Source organism: Peromyscus californicus, unplaced genomic scaffold, assembly GCF_007827085.1.
Source record: "Peromyscus californicus insignis strain IS unplaced genomic scaffold, ASM782708v3 Scaffold_5__1_contigs__length_169319896, whole genome shotgun sequence".
Taxonomy (NCBI): domain Eukaryota; kingdom Metazoa; phylum Chordata; class Mammalia; order Rodentia; family Cricetidae; genus Peromyscus; species Peromyscus californicus.
The window spans coordinates 9,496,653-9,513,902 of NW_026294573.1; the positions used below are offsets into that span (position 1 = coordinate 9,496,653).

At 49.7% G+C, this 17,250-nt stretch overlaps 1 protein-coding gene across 3 annotated transcripts; it reads right to left on the minus strand.

Moving 5' to 3' along the window:
• Window positions 1-86: 86 nt before the first annotated feature.
• Cenps (centromere protein S) lies at window positions 87-11,738 on the minus strand. Of its 3 annotated transcripts, none has more exons than XM_052717457.1 (5): window positions 11,249-11,738; window positions 7,738-7,891; window positions 6,789-6,822; window positions 2,241-2,307; window positions 87-587 (listed from the first exon to the last, which is right to left on the minus strand). In XM_052717457.1, exons 1-5 carry the CDS (start codon window positions 11,300-11,302, stop codon window positions 450-452), a joined length of 447 nt encoding a protein of 148 aa, XP_052573417.1. In that variant the 5' UTR covers window positions 11,303-11,738; the 3' UTR covers window positions 87-449. The 3 variants fall into 3 exon arrangements, with proteins under 3 accessions (XP_052573417.1, XP_052573418.1, XP_052573419.1); XM_052717458.1 differs by having other exon boundaries at window positions 7,719-7,869; window positions 11,249-11,639; XM_052717459.1 differs by having other exon boundaries at window positions 7,719-7,842; window positions 11,249-11,611.
• Window positions 11,739-17,250: the final 5,512 nt, after the last annotated feature.

Consider the following 17,250-nt stretch of genomic DNA (forward strand, 5'->3'; position numbering starts at 1 on the left):
AAGAAAGAAAGAAACTCCATCCCCAAACACATCTTTCACTGATGATCAAGGGGCCACCGGTCTGAAAGAACCTCAGTAACCAGAGCTAAGTAAACATAGCTTTATTCACTGTTCAGAGACTGTCATCTGGCCTAGAAAATAAACAGTGAAGGACTACACTTATCCCCAAACACCCAGCATGTCTAATTGCAAACACATGTCATCAACCTCAGCCACTAGGTCACAGTGTGCCATCCAAACGCCAGCCTTTCCCCTGCCAAGGAAAGCATGGAGATGGCTTTGCAGGAGCTTCTGGCTCTTTTAAGCTGCATCAAATGTCCTGAAGCAGGCGGGATCGAGAGCTGCCCAGCCACTTGTGTCTTTAAACGTCTCCACTTATCCCTCAGACTGCCCGTGGTGGGATGCACACTTCCTCGTGCTGGAGGCTGCAGTTCCCAAGTGGCCAGGACTTAACTCTCACTGCTCACCACTTCAGCATCAGGCTCCCTGGAGTTCCTGTTTTCATCCTCTGGCTTCCTTTTCTTCTTGGCCTTTCGCTCTAGGTTAAGCTGAGCAATCTCTTCATTTTTCTCTGTGATGTATTTTAGCTATGTATATACAAAAAAAAGCAAAATATATTTAAGTCTTTAAATCTGTCTATAAACTATTTTACAAACCTAAAAATAATAACAATAACTTATGCCTTCTCCAGGATTCCAAAAGAACTGGGTGGAAATTCACTGACTGAACTATTTATTAGCACTAAAACTGCCCTAAAAATGGAGATGGAGCCGGGCGGTGGTGGCGCACGCCTTTAATCCCAGCACTCAGGAGGCAGAGCCAGGCGGATCTCTGTGAGTTCAAGGCCAGCCTGGTCTCCAAAGCGAGTTCCAGGAAAGGTGCAAAGCTACACAGAGAAACCCTGTCTCGAAAAACCAAAAAAAAAAAAAAAATGGAGATGGACACAGTTCAGAGTCAAATCCCTGCTCTTGTGGAAAGGACATCATAGAAAGTCTGAGTCCTGCAAGGGTCACAATATTCTAGGTCTGCCATCAGCCACAGCCAGGTGACCCTGGCACCTCTAAGTGTTAAGTGTCTTCACTTAGAAAATTACAGCTTGGTCAAAATGAGTTCTTCGATGTGAAAAAACAGAAATGTGCTCTCTTCTGCATAACCAACCTTTCAGGCTTCCATCCATCCATCCCTGGCCCATCAGAACTGCGGGTATGGCTGGGCCTGGGGGGCACACCTGTAATCTAGGTTACTGGGATATTGGCTGACACAGGAGGAGGGTCTCATGTTCAGAGCCTACCTAGGCTAAAAGTCAAGTTCAAGAATAGCCTGTATATTTAGCATGACCCTTGTTTTGTCTCAAAACAAGAAATGGGGCTAGAGAGATGGCTCAGTGGTTAACAGCACTTGTTACTCTCAAGGTAACAAGGACCAAGTTCACAATGACCCAGTTTTGATTCCCAGCACCCACACTGTGGCTCACAACCACCTGTAACTCCAGTCCCAGGGGATCTGAGACCCTCTTCTGACCTCTAAGGGCACCAGGCATGCACATGGTGGACATGCATACATGCAGGCCAAACAATCATACACAGAAAATAAGAGAGTAAACTTTAAAAACAAGCAGCAGCCGGGCGGTGGTGGCGCACGCCTTTAATCCCAGCACTCGGGAGGCAGAGCCAGGCGGATCTCTGTGAGTTCGAGGCCAGCCTGGGCTACCAAGTGAGTTCCAGGAGAGGCGCAAAGCTACACAGAGAAACCCTGTCTCGAAAAAACCAAATAAATAAATAAATAAATAAATAAAAAATAAAAAGAAGCAGCAAAAGAGGAGGCAGGACCCACAGTGCAGAGGGGCAGCGTCCGTCTGGCACGCACAAGCCCCTACTTTCCATCCCTAGCATGAGGTGGGGGCAGGGTGGGTACCACAAGGAAACCATCCCCAGAGACTAACCCATAACTAGTCTGTGACATCATGCTGTAAATGAAACATGGGACCAAAGTTTTGAGATATTACAAAAAAGGTAAATTATGGAATCCAGAGAGAGCTGATTAGAAAATTTCAAATTGGCTTTGCAAGATCTATCATAATGAAAGGAGGGCTGTAAATTACAGGCAGGTCTGAACGGTTCAACCATCTCTAGTTTTTAATGCAAGGTGCCCTGGAGAATAACTACACGCCTTCAAGTGATTAATTGGGAATAATGTATTCGGGTGGGGAAGGGGAGTGAGGAGAGAGATCCATCTCTCACCAGTGAATTACTCCGCCTGGCTAAGAGCTTCACGTCTTCCGTGGTGACTGTGCTTCTTTTCGCATGTCTGTGGAAAGGGCAGAAAAAAGTTACCAGAACGTTTGGTATTAAAGTTTCGATGAAATAGAAAAGTTCACGGTCACACTTCAGAGGAACAAGGATGCCTAAGTGGCCCATCTCATCAGATTCAGACCACAGGCAATAACAACACAAAGACGAGCCACGCTCCTAGCCACGGAGGACACTGAGGCCATCCATCAGCTGGGCCTGAGAACCAGTGTGCTGGAGAGCAAAGGGGTGAGAAACCATCTAAAGTCACCCTTTTTGTCACAGTCGTCTGTGGGAACCGTGAGACACAAGACTGTCTCTGCTTACGTGCATATCAGACAGCTGAGTGAGTGAAAACATCCACGATGCTGGTTCCTGAGGCTCTTCTGCAGGGCTGAATCACAGACAAAGTACATGCAGCTCCTCCTAGAACCCACTTCCCTGCAAGCTCTGAACACACACACACACACACACACACACACACACACACACACACACGAGCCTGGCAGAACAAAGAACTGCCTTTAAACTGGTTCTGCCTCCTGCTCAGAGCTTGGACCGAGGTCCTCAATGTCCTCCTCCAACCCTCACTAGGAAAGATGGGGGCTGCAGAGAGGGCTGCTCCTTGCTCTTGAATTCCCAACATCTCCCAACTCCAGCTCCAGGAGACCCACTGTCCTCTTCTGGCCTCTGTGGCACCCACACTCATGATGACACACACACATGCAGACACACACATAAATATATATAAACAGCAGATAACCTAAGGTAATAAGCTACACTAGATCATGTATTGATTATGTCCTTTCACCATTACTAGCTTGTCTAAACTAAGGGCTTCACAAAGCAGAAGGAACTAGAACACTGTGTCCTCAAGAATGAGCTCAGGGGTCAGCCCCACTTAGTCCACACGGAATGTCGGCTCGCTCAGTTGAACATGGAGTCACATGGCAATTACACTCCATTCAATGACCACAGTCACTCAAAGCCCTGCTAAATGTGTACACTCCACGTGTCATCTCCTCGTAACAGACAGCAGTGCTTAGATGGGAACACACCAGAAGACTAGACAAAGGTCCCAGGCCAGCCAAGGCTACACAGAGAAACCCTGTCTTGAAGAACCAAAGCAAAACAAGATTTAAAGAGGGTTGAGACCCGGGATGGCCTCAAACTAGCAATCCTCCTGCCTCTGCCTCGAGTGCTGAGATTACAGGCATGAGTCACCGGGCTTGGCTTAAACCTTCTCAGTAGTTTCCAGGCACCTTTAATCCCAGCACTCCGGGAGGCAGAGGCAGATGGATCTCTGAGTTCGGGGTCAGTCTAGTCTACAGAGGGAATTCTAGGATAGCCAGAGCTACATAGTGAGGCCCTGTCTCGGAAAATAAATAAATAAATAAACCAAAACCAAGGAAAGAAATGAGCATGCTGCCTTTTCAGAGTGACCGTTCATGGGAGTTTGTGGAAAAGGACACAGCTGACACCCTCTACTTTTCAGTGTGGTACCTGGCGTGTGTGCCGGATTTTAAGTTCTCACCTACGTGCTGGAGGAGCAGGTATGCTGGGCGCCTGCCGCTGCTGTCCTACCAGAAACGCCCTCAGGAAGTCCCGACTCTAGTAAACTACTGACGGGAAGGAGGAACAACTGCTACACGGACTTCATGTGTGCTACATGCATGTGTTCCATATGCAGGCAGTGCCCAGAGGTCACGCGAGGGCACCAGGTCCTCTCGAACTGCAGTTACAGACGGTTGCGAAGCCACCGTGCGGGTGTAAAGAATCGAACATGGGTCCTCTGCAAGAGTAATTAGTGCTCTTAACCTCTCTGAGTGTGTGTGTGTGTGTGTGTGTGGTTTTTCGAGACAAATTTCTCTGAATAATAGTCCTGGCTATCCTGGCACTTGCTTTGTAGATTAGGCTGGCCTCGAACTCATAGAGATCTGCCTGCCTCTGCTGGCTAGGATTAACGGTGTGTGTTACCACGCCTGGCAAGGAAGAATCCCACCCCCACCCCTACCACCCCCACCCCACCCCCCTGGACCTGAGGACTGAACCCAAGGCCTTGTGCTTGCTAGGCAAGTGCTCTACCACTGAGCTAAATCCCAACCCCCAATTTTTTTTTAAGAAAGCCTTACTGTGGAGTCTGGGTTAACCTGGAACCGGGTATATAGTTCTCATGGAGATCCACCTGCTCTGCCTCCCTTGAAAGCCTGTACCTATACATGGCTGGGATTTGTTTTTTCTTTGAGACAGGCATCTGCTTTTCAGTCCAGGCTGGCCTGGAACTTTGGTCCTCCTGTGTAGTTATTTCGCAGCAATGATTAGAGTCTGCAGTGAGGATCTGCATGGAGCTGTGAGAGGACACAGACCCCCTTTTAAGGGATGCTCTTTGTCCAGCCAGGCTCAGGATGTGAGAGCAGACCTGCAGCACTCTGTAGCTCAGCCTTTGAGGAAGACCTTCAGGGCCAGGCTTGGCAAGGGGAGTCTGAGATCAGCTCCACTGTATCAGGAAGAGAGGGGCATGGTGACTCAGGCCTGTAGTCCCAATACTTGGGAGGCAGAGGCAGGAAGATTGCTAGTTTGTGACCTAGGCTATACAGTAAGGCACTATCTCAAACTCACTCCCCCAACACTTCCCTCAAAAAACAAAAACAAAACAAAACCAACCCCCATCCCCACACCATTCTTTAAAATGGGCACTTATCACCAGGCAGTGTGGCCCACGAACGCCTTTGATCCCAGCACTTGGGCGGCAGAGACAGAGGCACCAAAGCAGGCATCCTTTACAGTGCAGGAAGCCTCTAAAAGGAAAGAGGGTGGGGATGGCTGGGATCTGCAGCTCAGTGGTGGGACACACAACTGCCATGCACAAGGCCTTAGATTCAATCCCCAATATGTCCCACCCCCTGCCAAAACAAACAACCCAGACTATCCAAAAGCTTATAGTTAATATTTCTATTATCATCCTCGTTATTTATTTTGGCGTGCTGGGGATTTAACCCAAAGCTGTCACAGCTTTATGCCAACCATGTGTCTTGTCACTGAACTACATCCTAACTCCTAGTTCTGGATTTTTAAATTTTATTCTATTTTATGTGTGTGTCTTGTATGCCTGTATGTCTCTGTACTACACGTGTGCCTCGTGCCTGAGGAGGTAAGAAGAGGGTGTTGGAACCCCTGGAACTGGAGTTCTTAACAGTTGTGAGCCATCGTGTGGGTCTGGAATTGAACTCGGGTCCTCTGCAAGAACAAGTGCTCGTAACCACTGAGCCACCCCTCCCCCCCAGCTTCTGGATGGTTTGAACAGCCTCACTATGTGACCAGGCCACTCCTGAACATACACTCCTCCTGCCTTGACTTCCCAGCACCAAGATTACAGGCACGCCCCACCACACAGATCTAAACAAAAATACTTTTTAAAAATCTTATTGACTTCCACAGCTCATACAGAAAGGGGAAATGAAGGTGATAAATACTTCATGGGACTTGGGGGTGGGGCACTGAATGAGCCATCAGCATCCCATAATAGAACCTTATCCCTCTCAGCGAGCTGATGATGCTAAGCAGTTTTTAGGGACTGACAATATATACAGGGAAGGGAAGATTTAGAGCGCCCCCGGGAACCCGCTGCTTTAATTCATTGAAAATATTCATCCTAGAAACAGAGTGCAGAGGACAAGGTGAGAAGTGTGGCTGGGAAGCTGAGGTGAGCAGAGGCAAAAGCAAAGCTCGGGCTTCAGCCATTCCAACGGCTGCATGAAAGCGCTGGTTTCCAATTACCTGAGGTACTAATTGAAAAGACGAACGTAAATCACCTGGAAGAGCTCAGGCTTCTCAGGCTGAAAGCAGGCCTCCCCACTTCCCAGGAAGATTACGTCTTCCTCATAGCAAATCCGGATGAAAGCCCCTGCCTGGCATTCTCTCTACACCTGCAAGCAATCAGGGCTGCGGAACTACGCGGCCCTCTCCACAGAGGGACCGACCCCCGAGAGCCTGAGTTTCCCAGGGCCTGAGCAATCAAACCATCCCCAAGAAAAGGTTTTTTTTTTTTTTTTTTTTTTTTTTTGGTTTTTCGAGACAGGGTTTCTCTGTGTAGCTTTGCGCCTTTCCTGGATCTCGCACTGTAGACCAGGCTGGCCTCGAACTCACAGAGATCCGCCTGGCTCTGCCTCCCGAGTGCTGGGATTAAAGGCGTGCGCCACCACCGCCCGGCAAGAAACAGTTTTTAAAACAGGCAGCTACACACTGCCGAGTCTGCACACCCTGGAGATGCAATTCAGACCTTTGCCAGTGAGAGCTTGATAACTTGGAGACCTTCAAAGGACTCAGAAATACCAGACAATCTGAGCTGACGTGTTCAGAGCAGATGTTAGATTCTTGCAGCATCGTGATCAGTCACGAGCACCCAGAAAACAAGGCGTCACAGAGCTCCTGAAATCCACCCCCGGATGGGGGCAGTGATGTCAACGGACCTCAGATTACACAGCCAGCTTCTCTACCCACCTGGCAAACATTTCAAGGTCTTTGGCAAAATGTTCTGAAAGAGAGGGAAGAAAATAGATTTCAGCTGGCTTATCTCAGCCTCCCGAAGAAGCCTTGGCTTCTAGTCAGCACAGAAACTCAGCAATCCCTCAAGACAGGATTTCTCTGTGTAGCACTGAATGTCCTGGAACTCTTGCGGCCAGGGTGGCCTTGAACTCAGAGACCCTTCTGCCTCTGCCTCCCAAGTGCTGGGATTAAAGGCATGAGGCACATTTGGCACCACCCGCTTTTCAAAATCATGGCCCTTCCCTGTCCTTCCCAGCACCCTCCACTCTTCCTACAAGCCTTGTCCTAACTGTGATGGTCCCTTTGGTGGCTAGGGACTGTCTTTTAAAATCTGCTTCATGTTGGGGGCTGGAGAGATGGCTCAGAGGTTAAAAGCACTGACTGCTCTTCCAGAGGTCCTGAGTTCAATTCCCAGCAACCACATGGTGGTTCACAACCATCTGTAATGAGATCTGGTGCCCTCTTCTGGACTGCTGTCATACATGCTGTATACATAATAAATAAATAAATCTTTAAAAAAAAAATAAAATCTGCTTCATGTTATAGCTTGTAAGGACACTAATCTCCTCTCACATCAAGCAAGTGCCAGTACCACTGGCTCAGCTGTCACACACACTATGGAAAGCACAGAAGTGTCACAGAGCACTGAAATGGAAAAGTGTCCCATGTTCCAGCCACCACGGCAGTTTAAACAAGGTGCTAATGCCTGGTGTTGGCACACAGGACAACCTAACAATCCCTCCCACACAACACCCAAATCTCACCAGCCATGAGGTGATCAGGGAGACTGTGGCCAAGGGTTGTGTGTGGGGGTGAGACAGGCCACAGCTCCCACCCACACTGGCCCCTGGGCAAATCCCACAGAGAAAGGCAGTGGCCTCATACCGCACTGTCGAAAAGTCACCTCCGAGATCGCCGCAATGGTCTGCTTGCTGAACTGCACCTGTTTGTCCAACGCAACTTCCTCGCAAAGACAGCCGACCGTGTAGTGAACTGCAGCCTTTAGCCTCTGCGGGGAAATCGAGTCCTTCAGGGGCTGCAAGCAAGAGCCCACGGATCTGAAGATTAAGACCAATGAGAGGGGCTGCTCGGCCTAGCTCCTGCAGTCCATTCCATCGCGGCTGAGCGACACTTAAGTGCACTAATCAGTTAACGGCACCCTCTGGAGTGTGACTTGGGGGACCATGACTTTCCAGCTAATGGTTATGATTAGGTCACATAAAGAAATTACGACAGTCAGCAAGGAGAAATGACAGCAGCACTTGCTGAACCTGCAACTACCGTCCGTCCAGTCTCTGCTCACTAAGGGCCATCTGGGGAACACAACGAGAAACCAGTTTGTGGCCTCAAAATGGCTAACCAAAGACAGAAAGGCCCCATCCCTCTGTTCCGAGTCCCTAGCGGCCTCAGCCCTCCATGCACAGGTCACAGGACACTACCAGGAAGGGCTGATGACTGCCACCTGACCACCTCAACAGCCTTCCCTCCCTTAGGAAGCACCCTCCCATTTTTGGCCATGGTAGGGATCAAGGCAAACACTCCCACTGAGTCACATCCCTAGACCTCAGAAAGCCGTTTAAATACTGAGAGGTCTCTCTGTCCTAGGCAGATGCACCAAGGGGAAAGCTCAGAGCAAGCTAAGCAGCAGCCCTGTGGTGTCTCCACGGCTATGTGACCTCCTTCCCTGCGGAGATCTAAACCAATGTCTACCCCTCCTCACAGGGCACCAGCAAAACAAAATACCATCCACCTACGCCTAGCTTGGGGAATCAATGTGTTTACTGGGGACACCTACAGAGCATGGGTGACCCCAAAGCAGCCACAGGACTGTGGAGTCTCACCCCCAACATGGACGATAACTTCCCCACAACTGTACAGCGTGCCTCCTTCCGTCTCTATCGCCCCGAGATTCTGAGGCCAAGTGCAATTAGTGCAGAATTATATGCAGCTGGCTGGGAAGGGCAGGATGGGGTGGCGGAGATCAGGTGGGGGTCTAGTGGCCCTACCCCGAACTCGGGGCCTTGCACATGCTAGGTAAGCACTCTGCTGCTGAACTACACCACCGGGCCTTTCTGTTTCTGTAGTCTCAGCTCTGAGAGCAAAGCCTGGCTCTTAGGAGACAGTAAATGCTTCCTGATTAAATGGGGTTGTAAAGATGAGCTCAAATTTGCCTCTCTGCTCTGAGGTACCTGCAGAGGACCCCAGTGCCCACTCAATCAGCATTCTTGGCATGTAGACGGCATGGAACAAGGTGCACAGAGTCCCGCCCTTGAGTTTAGCGTCTCATGCTTTAGCCTCCAAGGTCTAAAGCATGGGAAAAGGAAGATGGCCCAGCCCACGGGGCAGACAAAACTTCTCGGAGCCAGATGCGTGCAGAAAGATCCGTGTCTTGTTGCGAGCCCCCACCTACACCTGAAGAGGACCTTAGGGTCTTCTCCCTTCTAGGCTGATTCTTTTGATCTCCTAAAGGCTGGGTTTGCTTGCCTAATGCCTAAGCAGACAGGGGTTAGGGCAGGCCCCAAGCTCAGCTGCCTGGCCTCGCCCACCCTGGGCTATCTCTGCAATTGGCCCTCATCTTGCCTACGCAGGGGATACTTGCTGGTGTCTTGGATTCAGGTGACACCACAACTGCCTCAGCTGTCTCCAGATGTCATAGGGTGCTGCCCTCCAAACAGCAGCTGTGACTACTTGAGAGACCCTCACGATCGGACCACTTCCAGACATGATGGTGCACGCCTTTAATCCCAGAACTTGGGAGGCATCAGCAGGTGGATCTCTGTAGTGATTGTCCTCTGACAGCAACCCCATCAAAATAAATAAATGTAACAACAATAAAAACCCCAGGCCCTGCTCCCCCATTCCACCTTGGCCTTTAGCAGACTCTTCCAAACTGTCAGTGTCACAAACAAAACCAAAGTGAAGAGACCCAGGAGACAAGAGTAACCCAACCCTTGATCTGATCCTAGACGCAGGAGAAAACAACTAAATCTTCAGGACAAATCGAGACATTTGACTACAGACTGTCCATCCAACAATGAAAGTCCGTTCAAGTTAGACTTCCGAGCTGTTTGTAACCCCAGCATTTGGGAGGTGGAGGCAGAAGATCAGAAGTTCAAGGCCAGCATGAGGAATGGGAGACCCAGTCTCCAAACAACTAAACATACTTCTGAAATGTGATAAACTATTGGGAAGATAAAAAACAGAACATCCTTCCCTGTCTGCGGGAGATGCGCGCTGAAATATGCCACCCTGAACTTGACTTTGTCATCTCATCTGATTTTTATTTTAATTTTTAGACAGGTTTCCCCTGTAATACTGCTACCCTGGAACTCGGAGATCTGCCTGCCTCCGCCTCCCCAAGGCTAGGATCAAAGGCCTGCACCACCATGCCTGGCTTCATCTGAACCTAGAGCCTCCAGCAGGCTAAAAAGGCTGTCAGCTGATCTCTATGCAGGGTCAGGGTTTTAACACCTAAACAGGAGCCCAACTACCTGAGAACAGCGCTTGCTACAAGAGAACAAAGCAAAATGTCAACAAGAGAAAACAAGGGCGGGGCGCTTAAGTGTCCATGGCTCAACCACTCAACCAGCAACGGTAGCTTTCGCCTTTCCTGGAACTCACCCTGTAGCCCAGGTTAGCCTCGAACTCAGAGATCCGCCTGCCTCTGCCTCCCGAGTGCTGGGAGTACAGGCGTAGGCACAGCAGACAGCTGCTGGACCCCAGCCTTAGCTCACCACCATCCCGAGCTGAGACTCCACCTGGGTCTTGGTCTTAAGCTCCCTGCGGCTCGGATTCAGGAAAACTGAACATTGGCTCTGACGCCACCCTGAGAGGTGGTTATTTCTATCCCAGCTTTGCAAAGGAGAAAACGCCCTGCCCTCTCTTGCGTTTGAGACAGGGTCCTCTCTAGGTACCTAACTGATCTGAAACTCATAATCCTCCTGCCTCCGCTTCTGAATCAGCCCCAGTCCCTCTCTGTGGTGTTGTCTCTCTCCCCTCACCCCGCCCCACCCCACCCCCAGTCTCCTTTTGAGACAGGGTCTCCTGTGTTCCAGGTTGGCCTCGAAGATGACCTTAAGTTTGCTTCTACCTCTAACCCCACAGTGCTGGGATCACAGTCGGTCACCGCCAAGTCCGGTTTGTGCGGTGCTGGACTCGAACCCACAGCTTCGCGCACGCTGAGCAAGCACTCCGCCAGCTAAGGCCCACCTTCTCCCTTGGCGCCCCCGTTCCACCTTCGCGGCCCTGGAAAGACGGGGACACAGGAGAAGCGGGGCGCGGCGGCTCCGGGCTCCGGGGCGCGCACACCCCACCTCCCACCCCGCCTGCAGCCGAGGGACGCGGAGGCGGCGGACTTGGGGACTCTCCCGGGAACTCGCCGTCCTGCCCCTGCGGGGACCCCGTCCATTTTCTACCTGCCGGTGAGAGAACTGCTGCTCCTCCTCGGCCTCCACCTCCTCCTCCTCCATCACGGCGGAGCGCCCACGGCAGGCGGTCCGCGGCCGAGTCAGACTTTCCCGCCCTACGTCCGCGACGGGCCGCGCAGAGGGTCAAAGAGCGAAGCTCCTCCTTCCTGCCCGCGCGCGCCCCCTGGCGGCGGCTTGCGGAAGGGTCTTGCAGGAGTTGGTGTGACCCCAGGGCCGCACCCTAGCCGCTGTCTCAAGGCCTGTCGCTTCCTTGACCATCTGTAAGAACATGCATGAAATAGCTCAGTGGTTAGCAGTAGTTGAGAGCACCTGCTGCTTTATCGGGGATCCAGCACCCACATCAAGTGGCTCACAGAGAGAGCACCTGTAATCCCACCTCTAGGGGATACAATGTCCTCCTTTGGTCGCCATGGGTACCTGCATGCACACGCACTTAATACACACATGCATATACATAAATAATAAAATGTTTAAAAAGATTATGGGGGCTGGAGAGATGGCTCAGTGGTTAAGAGCACTGACTGCTCTTCCAGAGGTCCTGAGTTCAATTCCCAGCAACCACATGGTGGCTCACAACCACCTGTAATGAGATCTGGTGCCCTCTTCTGGCCTGCAGGGACACATGCAGGCAGAACACTGTATACATAATAAACAAATAAATCTTAATAAATAAATAAATAATAAAAAATAAAAAGAATATGTATGTGCTGGTGTGGTGGTGCATCTCTTTAATGCACTTGGGAGTCAAAGACACATGGATCTGTACGAGTTCAAGACCGGTCAGGGCTACACTACAGGTTCTGTCTCAAACTAAAAAACAAAACAAAAACCCCAAGCATGTATAGCCCACAATTAACAAATGATAAAACATTGGGCCCGCAAGATGGCTTGGTGGGTAAAGGCACCTGCCGCTGAAATCTGCTGCCCTACGTCGGATCCCCAGAGCCCACCGAGAAGGAGAACTGTCCTCTGGCCTCCACTGTGTGCTCACACTCACACGCACCATACACACCACAGCTAATTAATGTAAATTATTGAATGCCGTGCTTTCTATGGTGAACTCTATACACGTGCAACCTCAGGATGCTTGGCAAAGAGCCATGGATTCCTATAGTCCTTCCACCAACAACAGTGACGAAATCAGAGACCACAGCCCAAAGCTATCCATTCAGAGTGGACGGTTCCCATTGCAGGGTCTGCGGTGAGTCTAGCAGGAAGGCTGGTTGAGTCTCCCTTACGTTGAAATACATAATGAGATGGGTAGTGAGATGACTCAGCATTAATAACACCTGCTGCTCTTGCAGCGAGCCGGGGTTTGGTTTGCAGCCCCCACGTGGTGGTTCGTGCCTGTGATCACTGTTTCAAGGGATTCAACACCCTCTTCTGACTTCCAAGGGTACCAGGCACACACACAGTGTACAAACATGCACGTAGGCAAAACACATATACGTATAAAATAAAAATAAACCAATCTCTAAAAAGTAAGAGTCAGTGGTAGAGCTCTTACCTAGCATGCTTGGGTCCCAGGTTTGATTCCCAGCCCTCGAGGGTGGAGACATGAAGCCAGGGTGGATCTTCCTTCCTTCCTTCCTCCTTCCAGGACAGTCAGGGCAACCCTCTCTCTAAAAAATATAAAAATAAAAAAATAAAAACAGACACAAACAGGAACTTGAGGATGATGTATTAGTGTTTAAAAGGGAAACCCGAGGACAGGCAAGCTGTGAACCTCATAGAGAATGGTAACAGTGCCCTGTGGAGTCAGCCACATGGTCTCAGCCTGCCATGCTATGCTAACCCATGCTAATGCCATATGAGAAGACCACTGGCAAGCCTTTTTGTTCATGTATACAGGCTGTTTCACCCTAAAGGTGGGGTGTTGTGGGAGATTTGTCACACTGACACTCTAAGACTGCCAATAAAGTTTCCCTTGAATCAGAGTGCAGAGTTGGCGATTGGCTGACTGAAATTAGCCATAGAGATTTTGGAGATAGGGAGAGACGTAGAGAGATACCCTTTTTGATCTGGGAAGAAGGGAGAGTTAGGGTCAGCTGATCATACTTCAGCTGCTCTTTGGATCTATCAAGTTTGTTTGTTTGTTTGTTTGTTGTTTTGTTTTTTGAGACAGGGTTTCTCTGTGCAGCTTTGCACCGTTCCTGGATCTCGCTCTGTAGACCAGGCTGGCCTGGAACTCACAGAGATCCACCTGCCTCTGCCTCCCAAGTGCTGGGATTAAAGGCGTGCGCCACCACCACCCGGCTGTTTTGTTTTGTTTTTTACCCCAGTATCTGACTCCAGATATTTTATTATTTTATTGCTATTAGAATAACTTAGATAAATGAATTAGTGGGGTTCAAGGGATCAGCATTGGATGTGATAAAGACAAGGTTTTTATAACTCAGGGCAGGTGGTTTCCAAAAGGAGGATTTGGCAGACAAGCTAGGCAGGGTTACCGGAGCAGAACATAAGCCTAACAAGTAGTCATAACGACCTCCTGAAACAAAGACATGACCTCAAGGTGCTCGCAACAAGGCGGTCAAACAATCTTCAGAAACAAAGGTAAGGTTGCAAGATGGTCCTAACAACTTTTTGAAGCAAAGACAAGGTTGTCATTCCTGGCACAGGCCACAGGAGGGGCACAGCCCAGTCCTTGAGAAACAGGTTTACTCATACCCAGGAATGAACCTAGTGTGTCTTTACTATAAGATGGCTTCCAAGCCTAAGATGGAGGCAGGCTGGTTCATCAGCTACAGGGAGTGAGCACTGGAAAAAGAGCAGGAAAGCCCTGGCCAGGACAGAAAGAGAAAGACAGAAGAAAAGGGAACAGTTCCCTGTGAGGACTCAGAAAGGGGACCGGCCACAACCCCGTGGTAGCTGTAGGGATGGCACTAGGGGGCTCCTGGACAGGAAAAGCTCATCTTAAAGTGAAGTCACCTTCCTCGGGTGTCCCAGGTCCCTGAACTATAGTTCCTCCTGAGGGAGGAGAGAAGGGTTTGTCTCCACCTAGAGGAAGATTCTATTCTTTACAGCAATAAGACCACAAGTCATTGAGTTTTGATTATTCTTTTTGTTTTAGTTTTTTTCCTCTGAAGGCCTTAATCAACCTAGCCTCCCCAGTTTTCACAGCGGGGTGTCCCTATGTGAAAACCATCTCTGTTAGCCAGGATGGTGGTGAACACCTTAGGCTGAGGCAGGAGAATAGCAAGCTCAAGGCCAGCTTGGGTTACTGAGCAAAACTGTCTCAAACTGGCCCACACCAGAGGCAGGCCGATCTCTGTGAGTTCTAGGTGAGCCTGGTCTACAGAGCGAATCCAGGAAAGCCAAAGCTGCACAAAGAAACCCTGTCTTGGGGGAAAAAAAAAAGGAAGCAAAATTGTCAAAACACACTCTTTGTTCCCCACATGCTGTCTGGTGTTGAAGTGGCCAATTCCCAGGGTTAATGAACATCATTGTGGTGACCTGTGGAGTTTGAGAGTCTAAGAGCAGGCTGGGTCTGAGGCAGCATATTGCAGGATGGTGGTGTACTTAGAAACTATTTCTAAGTGATGGTGCAGGAGCCTAGATTGGCCACTAGATGTCACCATCGTTCCATTGTGATCCAGGTCAGGCGTGCCTGGCTGGAATATTGTCCTTAGCACTGAGTGGGGCCTTGTCACCCACTCAGACCCTAGGTGCTCACTTCCTCTCACTGGCCGGTGTGAGCCCCACTTCACAAGTAGAAACAGTTACAAGTACAAAAGAATTCTTCATGGGATTAAACTGCTTGGAAGTGGTAGAGGCTGGATTTGATACCACAGATGAGCCATGTCCACACTCCAGCCCCCTGCTCACTTCCCATCATCCTCAGCACAAGTAAGACATGCATTAAACACGACACCACAAATATCAGCTCAATAGCACCTCTTACCGGTTTTCCCTTAAGTTGAAGTGTAAAGTATGGTTTTGGAAAGCAGTCTCCACTAATGACTAACAAACACGTCAGAATTTCCTGCTTCCCTCACCCCTGGGAAATGGCACCCACCAGGCACATAGCAGTTGTGCAGTTAATGTGATAAAGACTGGAGGGGGATCTGGTTTGTACATAGGAGAGGTAAGACAGTCTCATTGGCTGGACCTTGGCATCAGGTGGCGAGGGTTGAACAACTTAACCTCTTGTGATTCATCTAGCAGTTGGAGATGATGGCACTGAGTCCAGAGAGAGCAGAGGATTAAGAAGTCCGCTAACATGTGGAGCGTGTAGGCTTGACACACACTGTCTTAGGTACGTGCCCTACATTGGCCCTCAGAAAACCCCAAGCGAGGTGCAGGTCTCCCATCTCCGCGACAGCAAAACTTCCTCTCTAGAAGGGGTATGAGTGGCAAGTGATAGTTTCTGAAGATTGCAGGATGTGAGCTAGCGACAGGCACTTCTGGTCCCAAGAGGATCTGGTTATTACCTCCCTCTCCCCGTCTCCCACTCCGTTGTTTTTTGAGACGGGGTTGTCACACGCACCTGGAGCTGGCTATATAGCTCAGGGTGACGGTAAACTTTTTTTAAAGATTTCCATTCTTTTATGTGTATTGTAGCATGAATTGTTAGAAGGTCTTATTAAATCAAACCCGGGGCCATTATTGGGGTGAAATGCTGGATGGTCAGAGAGACAGAACAAGCCACAGCTATCTCACCTGGCCAATTCCTCAGCTGGTCTTGTTTCCTCAGACTGGAAGCCTCTGTGTCCTCATCCCAATGGCTCTCAGCTGAACTGTGCTGCTAGAAGTCTGAAAGCGTAACCAGCCAAATGCTTCCAGTTTCTGGTTCTCACGCCTTATACCTTTCTGCTTTCTACCACCACTCCCTGGGATTAAAGGCATGAGTCACCATGCCTGGCCGTTTCCAATGTGGCCTTGAACTCACAGAGACCCAGAGGGATTTCTGCCTCTGGAATGCTAGGATTAAAGGTGTGAGTGCCACCATTTTCTAGCCTTTGTATCTAGTGGCTGTTCTGTCTCTGACCCCAGATAAGTTTATTAGGGTGCACAATATTTTGGGGAACACAATACCACCACATTGTATGGGTGTTTGGCCTGCATGTATGTGTTCTGTGTGTCTGGTGCCCTTCAAGGTCAGAAAAGGGCACTGGATCCTCTGGGCTTCACACATACCTTTTAATCCCAGTGTTTGGGAGGCATACTGGCAGATCTCTGCAAGTTCAAGGACAGCCTGGTTTACACAGAGAGTCCCAGACAAGCCAGGAGCTACATAGTAGTAAAACTTTGTTCTTTGAAAAAAAAAAAAAAAAGGCCTTGGGAGGGTAATGCCTGGTATTATAAATGTGATTTAAAAAGAAGACAAGCCCAGGAGGTCACAGGCTCTGGGGGAAACGCGACCTCTGTAGTTTTACTAAATGAACATGTTGGTAAACTGTCTTCTGAGTATTCATGTGCACACCCACGGGTTGTGCTGCTCTCGGCCTTGACCAGAGAAGCTTCTTCTGTAGTGGGAAGCAGTTAATACAGACCCCTGACAGTCAAAGTGCTTCTGTAAACCTGGCATGGGCCATACACCTGTAACCCCAACACTCAGGAGTAAAGGCAGGAAGATAACAAATTCAAAGCCATCCTCAGCTGCAGTGTGAATTTGAGGCCAGCCTGGAACACAGGAGATTGTCACACAAACAAGAAAACAGCTTCCAGCTCAGCCTGTGAGTACATGTTTATCCGCCCAGCATTTGGGAAGCCAAGGCCGAAGGATCAAGAGTTCTAAACTAGCCTAAGCTATATAGAAAGACTGCAAAAAAACAAACAATCCCAACAAACAAATACCAAAACCCTTCCCCCTCTCTTCCCTGGTCTTTCTTTTCTGGCTTGTATTGCAGGTGTCCCCTGGCCTTGTACATGGTGGGCAAGAACTCTACCTACATGGAGGAAGGGAAGGGGTCTGAGCCTTAAACTCTCCATCTTCCAGCTCCCACACGCTGGAGTGTGTCATCATGCCCAGCCCACTACACACACTA

Bases quoted from the DNA above. Each gene is read 5' to 3' on its own strand.
- Cenps (XM_052717457.1), bottom strand. From the start codon at position 11,302: ATGGAGGAGGAGGAGGTGGAGGCCGAGGAGGAGCAGCAGTTCTCTCAC. The intron at 7,892-11,248 runs GTAGAAAATGGA...CTTAATCTTCAG, and splicing joins AGCAGTTCTCTCACCGGCAG to ATCCGTGGGCTCTTGCTTGC. The intron at 6,823-7,737 runs GTGACTTTTCGA...CCTCTCTTTCAG, and splicing joins CCATTGCGGCGATCTCGGAG to AACATTTTGCCAAAGACCTT.